Raw genomic sequence first — 8646 nt, 5'->3', positions numbered from 1 at the left:
AAAGTAAATGCTAAACCGAATGCTAAATGGTTCAACATTAAGCACCTTAATGATTTAACCAATTTAGAATTCATAGAAAACCAAAAATAGAATATAAACAAATCCCCCGCCCACTGTCCAGAGAAAAATGTCGGCATCACCGTAAACAGTACGCGTAGTAGACACTTGTGCAAATTGCATATTTAAATAAGTCCCGCAAAGCATCTAATCAAAACCCAATCTCTCTCTCTCTCTTTCCATTTTTTCGGTCGGTGAACAGAAGTTCAACCCACGAGAGACTAGACGAGACATGATGCCGAGATAACAGCCAGATCTCTTTCATTCCATCCATCTGAAAGGCCCCGATCTCTCCACGTCGCCACTCCTCCGCTCCGCCGCACCGCTTCTTCTTACGTTGAAGAATCCATCGCCGATTTTCTTCGCTTTAAAAAAAATCAACTGATCCGTCGCCGTTTTGACTTACCGGTCTTATTTCCTTGCATTGCAGATCTAGAAGGTATATTTATTTAAAATAACATTTTCCTCGTTCATGTTTAGACTTCTTTAATGGTCTGATTAATCTTAATTAGAGTTGGTTAAAATTTGTTTAGTTTTTTTGCTTTTGGAGTTGAAAGCTGAAAATTTAAGTAAACTCACCGTTGGATCAGTTTGGAAAGAAGAAAGGGGGCTGAGTTCGGTTGAAATCAAACGGTAAAGATGTCCAGTACGATTCGGAAAGCCATCGGGACTGTTAAAGACCAAACGAGCATTGGAATAGCCAAGGTAGCGAGTAACATGGCGCCGGACCTCGAGGTGGCTGTCGTGAAAGCAACGAGCCACGACGACGATCCTGCAGACGAGAAATACTACGGGAGATCTTGAATTGACCTCGTACTCACGCGGATACGTGAACGCTTGTGTGTCAGCGGTGTCAAAACGGTTAGGGAAGACACGCGACTGGATCGTGGCACTTAAAGCACTGGTGCTTGTTCACAGGCTGATGAATGATGGAGATCCGGTGTTTCAAGAAGAGATCTTGTATGCTACGAGGAAAGGTACGAGATTGTTGAATATGTCGGATTTTAGAGACGAGGCTCACTCGAGTTCTTGGGATCATTCTGCTTTTGTAAGAACCTATTCTATGTATTTAGATCAAAGGCTTGAATTGATACTTTTCGATAGGAAAAGCGGCAGCGGTGGAAGTGGTGCTGGGGGTAGTAGATATGGAAATGGTGATGATAGATACAGTGGAAGAGACAATTTCCTGTTACCACCACTACCAAGGCAGCACGAGTATGATTATGGAGATTTCAGAGGTGATAATAATGAGTATGGAAATTATGGGATGACCAGGAGAACGAGGTCTTATGGTGATACGAGTGAGGCAGTCAAGAGAGATGGGAGAGAGGAGAAGCAAACTGTGACCCCATTGAGGGAAATGAAGCCTGAGAGGATTTTCGGGAAGATGGGTCATTTGCAGAGGTTGTTGGATCGGTTCTTGTCTTGTCAGCCTACAGGATTGGCTAAGAATAGTAGGATGATCTTGATTGCTTTGTATCCTGTGGTGAAAGAGAGTTTCAGTTATATGCGGATATTTGTGAGGTTTTGGCTGTGTTGCTCGATAGATTTTTTGATATGGAGTACCCTGATTGTGTTAAGGCGTTTGATGCATATGCCAGTGCAGCAAAGCAGATTGATGAGTTGGTTGCATTTTATAATTTTTGCAAGGATATGGGTGTGGCTAGATCATCAGAGTATCCTGAGGTGCAGAGGATACGGGTAAGTTGTTTGACACGGAGGAGTTTTGAGGGATAGGGCTAAGAGACCAGAGAGTCCAGGGAAGGAGCTTCTTCTCCACCTAAAGAGGAGGAGCCTGAGCCAGATATGAATGAAATAAAGGCGCTACCTCCACCTGAGAATTACACTCCATCACCACCTCCAGAGCCGGAGCCTGTTAAACCTCCAGAACCGCAAAAAGATCTAGTGGATTTGAGGGATGACGGTGTTACAGCTGATGATCAGGGAAACAAATTGGCTTTGGCTTTGTTTAATGGTCCTGCAGCTAATAATGGATCATGGGAAGCTTTCCCATCAAATGGGCAGCCTGAAGTGACTTCTGCTTGGCAAACCCCGGCTGCTGAGCCAGGGAAGGCAGATTGGGAATTGGCTTTGGTTGAGTCAGCTAGTAATTTATCGAGGCAAAAGGCAGCTTTGGGTGGTGGGCTTGATCCATTATTGTTGAATGGCATGTATGATCAGGGAATGGTAAGGCAGCAGGTCAGCACTGCTCACTTGAGTGGTGGGAGTGCCAGTAGTGTGGCATTGCCAATGCCAGGAAAGACACAGGTTTTAGCTCTTCCTGCACCAGATGGGACGGTTCAGAACTTCAATCAAGACCCATTTGCTGCGTCATTGACCATTCCACCTCCTTCATATGTGCAAATGGCCGACATGGAAAAGAAGCAACATCTGCTTGTCCAGGAACAGCAGGTATGGCAGCAATATGCAAAGAATGGAATGCAAGGTCAAGCTAGTTTGGCTAAGATTAACCCTAATCCCGGATATTATGGACCTGGACAAATGCCGGTAATGCCTTATGGAATGCCGCCCGTTAACGGAACGGTGCCACCACCTGGGTATTACTACACTCCTTACTGATTTTTCCACATGAATGGTTCATTGCCTGCATTTGTTATCTTCTTTTCTAGTTCTTCTTTCCCCTTTTTTGGCATTTGTTTTGAGATTATATGATGTTGTTCCTCAATGCTCTGCACAAAAGCCGGGATAGGATCAAATATTGGAATGTTATTGACATTCATATCTTTATTGTATTTTCGTCGCCTAAGACTTTTGAAACAGCTCAATGTTATTCGGGCTTGATTAACCAAAACTATTTTTCTTTCCCTCACTGTTCGTATAATGTTGATTTTTTAAAATCAACATTCCCTTTCACTGCAACTCAGTTGAATCACTCCCATCTTCGAAACACTTTAATACAAAAAAGGAAAAGGAAAACAATGCGATGCGATGCGATTTGAGCAGCCCCTGTTGGGTCTATTTCGTACAGCCAGGCCTAATGGAGTTAACTTTCGAATCCAGATACGAGCTTTTTGGGCTGGGCTCATTACACTTTGATAAAAAAGGGGTAAATTACCATTTGATACCTAAACTATCAATTTTGATTCGTTTTAGTATTTAAACTTTTAAAATTTTTGAAATCATATCTAAAATTTAGTTTTTATTTCATTTTAGTACCATATTCAAAATTTAAGATTAAATTTTGAAAAAAATTGAGGGATGAGGCTAGGAGGCTGTTTAGCTCGGTTGTTATCTGGCCACAGATCAAAGGTGGCTGGATTTGGCATTCATGCTAGAAGAGACAAAGTTGCATGGCATAGACTCATATGGTTTCCATCTCATATCCCTAAATTATCTATTGTTGCATGGATGGTGATTCTAGATAGATTGCCAATCAAATATAGATTAACTCGATTTGGCATAGGGAATGATAATGTATGCGGACTGTGTGCTGGTAATATGGAAACTCGTAACCATCTGTTTATTTGGAATGCTCCTGTGCAAGGGAGATATGGAATGTTATTCTGCGAGAGTGTGATCTCCAACCTCAGACGCTAAATAGCTGGGATGATGCCCTGTGCTGGTTGATTTCGAATATCCTTCTTGTTCATATCCTTAAGCTGACGTGGATTGGTTTTGTTTACTTTCTCTGGGAGGAACGTAATCACAAGCATTTTAGGGGTTTGATTCGTTTGACTGAGGTAATTGTAAATAGAATTAGAGAGGCTGTTAGAATTAAATTGTATAGATGTTTTATGAATAGGGTGGATGATGTTAATAGGAGGTTATGTTTAAATTGGGGACTGGTTTAGGCAGTTTGCCTTGTTTTTTCTGTAGCAGTTTGCTGCTTCCTTTTGGATAAATAAAATTCTACTTATCCAAAAAAAATTTGAATGTTTATGTACTAAAACGAGCCAAAATTGATAGTTTATGTATTAAATGCGTTAAGCTTTTAACGGTGGGTACTAAAATGAAACAAAAACTAAACTTTAAGTATGATCTTGAAAAAATTAAAAGTTTATGTACACGGTGGGTACTAAAATAAAACAAAAATTAAAATTTAAGTATGATTTTAAAAAATTAAAAGTATAGGTGCTAAAATAGACATAATTGATAATTTAGTTATTAATTACGTAGTTTACCCTGAAAAATTAGATGGGGTCGTATGAGTACCAACAGCTTTATTTAATTAATGAGTGATTCATAAATACCATTTTTAATATAAACTAGAACATTGAAATGAGATAAGTTTTCTAACTTATAAACCTTTTTAGTAATAGTAATCCATTTAAAGGATCCAAGCGAAAGTGGCTATGGATTGGAGTGGATCGAGCCGACAAGTGTTGATGGCAGTAAATGCTACCATCAAGTACTGAGCTAAAAATGGAAGGTGCATTTGCTACAGCAACAGAGACATTCATCACCCAATTTTAAAGTTAACACCAATCTTCTCATCCTTTTTTACAATGTGGGTTCCATTGTTTATTACTCTTTGGTTCCTTTACCAATTTGCTCTCATATTCCTTTCAGCAAACTCATTTATCTTACCCTAAACACAATACGATGTATTGTATGAAACCTCAAAACATGTATGTATGTATCTTCAACCCCATCACCACTACCCATTGTAGGTTTTGAATGTATGGTCAGGACAAGAAGATATTGTAGTAAAAAGGCAGCCAAAATAATAAACAATTGGAAAGAAATGTTTTTTATAGAAAAAAAGGTATAGAGAGAGAGAGAGACTCTTGGGGATGGGGGAAACAGGCATGTGGATGGATGGGGGACACACCAAAACTCATCAATTGAAATGATTGAGCTTCTGACAGAAGAGAAAGAAAAAGGAAGCCCCCCCCCATTATCTTTTATTTCTCCCTCCCCCCCCCCCCTTTGCTGCTTAATGTTTTTTCGTTTGCTACAGTGCTGTATTTTGTATATGGGGGTCGGTGTATGCAAAAGGAAAACCAAAAAGCATAAGCTTTGAATAGAGCTACACAACAAGTTTCTATAGAGCCTGGTGGCCTTGACAGAGGCAAAGCCTTTGAAGAAGCAAAGGGCTTTTTCTTTTCCCTATTCTTTCTTCTTCAGTAAAAGGAATCATTGAAGATGCCTAGACCTGGTCCAAGACCTTATGTCTGCGAGAGAAGAGCTTGGCACAGTGATAAACACCAACCCATGAGAGGTTCTCTCATTCAAGAAATTTTCAGGTCTTTCCCCTCTCTTGATTTGTACGTATTTCTATTTGGTAGTCTTAGTTTCTCACTACTACTTTTTATATGTACTTGAACCTTTTTAGAGTTGTAAATGAGATTCATAGCTCAGCAACAAAGAAGAACAAGGAGTGGCAAGAGAAGCTCCCTGTTGTTGTCTTAAAAGCAGAAGAAATTTTGTATTCTAAAGCCAATTCCGAGGTAAATTTCTGCACTTTTTTTGTTGAAATTTAGCACTGTTTCTCCTCATCTGCTGTGCCATGTTAAGTTTTGCTGAAAAGGTACGCCTTGATCATGATATTTTATGTTGTTTTGCCAATTGATGAGTTAAAACTTTCACATTTTTATAGTATTCTCATCTTCTCTAGGGAATGGGATGGGATTGATTATGTCAAGCTCATATTTTCTGCGTTCTAATTATTGCATAGGCTGAGTACATGGACATTAAAACCCTCTGGGATCGAACCAATGATGCCATTAACACGATCATTAGACGTGATGAGAGTACCGAAACTGGAGAGTTTCTTCAACCTTGTATTGAAGGTACTCTGTCAATTTTGTGCCTAATTTTCTCTGTTTGAAATTGAAGCCAAATAATGCATCTTTACTATTGGTTCTTTGTTTCTGGCTTTAATTATGAAGAGCACTTAATTTGCCGTTGGTTAGAGAATTTACCCTTTTTTCTGAGATTTAATATATATATATATATATATTGTTGTTGGTTAGCTGCTCTTAATTTGGGCTGCACTGCAAGAAGAACTTTGAGGAGCCAACGAAATTGCAGTCCGAGGTGTTACCTTAACCCGGGCGTTCAAGAAGCAGAGAACACTACTCAAGGAAATCTCTTGACTAATTCACACTGCATGGCTAGTTATTCCAGCTTCATGAGACATTCAACCATGAATGTGGCACATATAGGCACTGGAGTTCAGAAACATGTTGCTCAGAACGGTGACCGAACCACTGACAAGTTTTCTTTTCCATCTAAGAACGGTCCTCTTCCTAGTAATGAGGAGAAGCGTGCTACAAGTATGTTTTCGGTTTATCCTCTTTTCTATGGGAACCTCGTTAAAGTTGAAGAACTGCAGCATAGCTATGGAATCTCCCCGAAGTCACTCTCTAACACAGTAGATCCCGCTGAGACGGGTGTAATTCTTAACATCTTCTCTCCTGATGTGGACTCTTCAAATAAGATGAACCACACTGGTGTTACAAATACGTCTACCAATCAACACGAAATTTCCTGTGATCTATCGTTGCGGTTGGGCCCTCTTTCATCACCTTGCCTGAGTGCTGGAAACAGTCGGCCCAAGGAAATCGAAAAAAGTGGTTCCACCTTTCTGGAGTGGAACAAGTTCAATCATCTGACACCACCAATTGATAAAAGTTTATCATCCTTTCCAAGGAGCAACGGAGATGCCCCCTTGAGCTCATCCTCAAACGAATGGAGCGTTGAAGGTGGACACATGAATGTAGATGCAACAACATTGAGCAAACGAAAGACAGTTTACGGTCCACCAGTCAATCAGCAATTTTGTTTGCCGCCAAAGCCTCCTTGCTGCGATTTAACCGGAAGAATGAAGCGTGTAGGATCCTAGACTGTTCCTTAAGACCATTGGCACTGTCTTGGTGAGTATGTGCTACTGAAGCTCTTTCCCTTTTTTGCCTTCTTTTCGAGTTAAAGTTGTGAGTTAAAATGTTGCAAGAATCGTTTGAGCTGCTATACTCGAACGAGTTCAGTTCGATGAGGGAATCGCCAACAAAACGACCGAAGAGACGCATGAACCATATCGTACTGCTTGTAGAAATATAGGTGTATCATGTTCACTCTTAATACACCTTTCCATCTGTCTGCTCCAATATACATTTGGTAAAAACTCACCCCTGAAAAACAGTTAACTGCAAAAAGAATGAGAATATAAACTTAGCCATAGGCTTTTTTGTGTGATTGATTCCGCTTAGCGTGACGTGATTATAAAGTAGTATACGTTTAAAAGACAATCATTTAATAATGAATGTTCAAACACCTCTACAGACTACGTACTAAACCGAAATCTCTCGAGATAACAATCATCCCTCCTTAACTACTGAGTGACATTTTTTCCCGTTTTGCGTTTTGGATTAGGTAGTGGGTTCAGATACTAATCTCTTTTTTTCTATCTTGGTTTCATCAAGTTTCACAACCTTTCTGTTGATGAAAAATAGTCTCTAAATGGTCCAAGGAGAAAAATAACATACTTTAAAGTGTAAACTACACGTTTAGTATTTAAACTATCAATTTTTACTGTTTTAGTATTTAAATTTTAATTTTTTTCAAAATCATACATAAAGTTTAGCTTTTGTTTCATTTTAAAACCGTCACTAAAAATATCAGTTTTTGTTTTATTTTAATACACCGTTTAAAATTTAACCATAAGTTTTGAAAAAAAAATACAAATTTAGGTATTAAAATATTCTAAAATTAATAGTTTATGTACTAAACGTGTTAATTTTTTAACGGTGGTACTAAAATAAAAAAAATTAAATATTAATTATGGTTTTAAAAAATTAGAAGTTAAATATTAAAACATATCAAAGTTGATAATTTATGTATTAAATGCTTAATTTATCATACTTTAGAACCATCACAATTTAAGGATTGAATCTTCATATAAGGACTAAAAGTATTCAAAAACTAAAAAAATATCCAATAATTTCATACAACTAGTTGAAAGTTTCAAAAGGTTTATAGGATAACCTTATGCATTGCTTTTGAGCAAAAAACCTTTCTTTTTCAAAAGGGTTATCAAAAAGTCTTTCTTTCAAACCAAGCAAAAGCCTTTATCAACTGCGACCCTCATCGGTATCACATTTTTGCATTTATGTAATACGTATCTTTGTGTTAGACGAACATCATGTTATGATGTCATGTCGACATGAATATCTCGTATGCATCCATGGCAGGTGGTTAGGAATAACGACGATTTTTTTTTTATGACTGAGGCCACTTGGCTCATGTCACACTCAGACTAAATTTAGTTCAAATTCGAGAAGAAATTCATAGTCATTTTATACAAAAATAAAATTTTATTTTATTACTATTTTGGTTAAAAGGCATCAAAGGTCCCTGTAATTTGAAGAAGAAAAAATTAATGTGATATTTGTATTATTTTTTCTCTCAATGTGATCCTCCGACTCATAAAATAAACCAACGCGGTCCTTTGACCAATGCTTTTCCATCATTAGTTGTTACGATGTTGATGTGACAGTTCACAGTGTTGACGTGACAATTTACATTGTTAACATGATAGTCTAAGGTGGCAGATTAACATGGCGGATGACAATGACATATTGTCTAAATTGGTAACTCAAAAATGAAAGATAGACTGTCACGTCAGCA

At 38.3% G+C, this 8646-nt stretch overlaps 1 protein-coding gene and 1 pseudogene across 1 annotated transcript; both read left to right on the top strand.

Moving 5' to 3' along the window:
• Positions 1 to 528: 528 nt before the first annotated feature.
• Positions 529 to 2843, top strand: LOC120203870 (annotated as a pseudogene).
• Positions 2844 to 4926: 2083 nt separating this feature from the next.
• On the top strand, positions 4927 to 7101 carry LOC120203864. The gene is made up of 4 exons (XM_039204025.1): positions 4927 to 5264; positions 5354 to 5468; positions 5696 to 5810; positions 5994 to 7101. The coding sequence occupies exons 1-4, from the start codon at positions 5164 to 5166 to the stop codon at positions 6863 to 6865; spliced, it is 1203 nt and encodes a 400-aa protein (XP_039059956.1). The 5' UTR covers positions 4927 to 5163; the 3' UTR covers positions 6866 to 7101.
• Positions 7102 to 8646: the final 1545 nt, after the last annotated feature.

This window comes from Hibiscus syriacus, unplaced genomic scaffold, assembly GCF_006381635.1.
Source record: "Hibiscus syriacus cultivar Baekdansim isolate YM2019G1 unplaced genomic scaffold, ASM638163v2 tig00010473_pilon, whole genome shotgun sequence".
In the NCBI taxonomy this organism is placed as follows: domain Eukaryota; kingdom Viridiplantae; phylum Streptophyta; class Magnoliopsida; order Malvales; family Malvaceae; genus Hibiscus; species Hibiscus syriacus.
This window is presented reverse-complemented; position numbering and strand designations above follow the sequence as displayed.

Coding starts and splice junctions, on each gene's coding strand:
- LOC120203864 (XM_039204025.1), top strand. CDS start 5,164: ATGCCTAGACCTGGTCCAAGACCTTATGTCTGCGAGAGAAGAGCTTGG. Junction 5,469..5,695: donor ATTCTAAAGCCAATTCCGAG/GTAAATTTCTGC, acceptor ATTATTGCATAG/GCTGAGTACATGGACATTAA. Junction 5,811..5,993: donor TCTTCAACCTTGTATTGAAG/GTACTCTGTCAA, acceptor GTTGTTGGTTAG/CTGCTCTTAATTTGGGCTGC.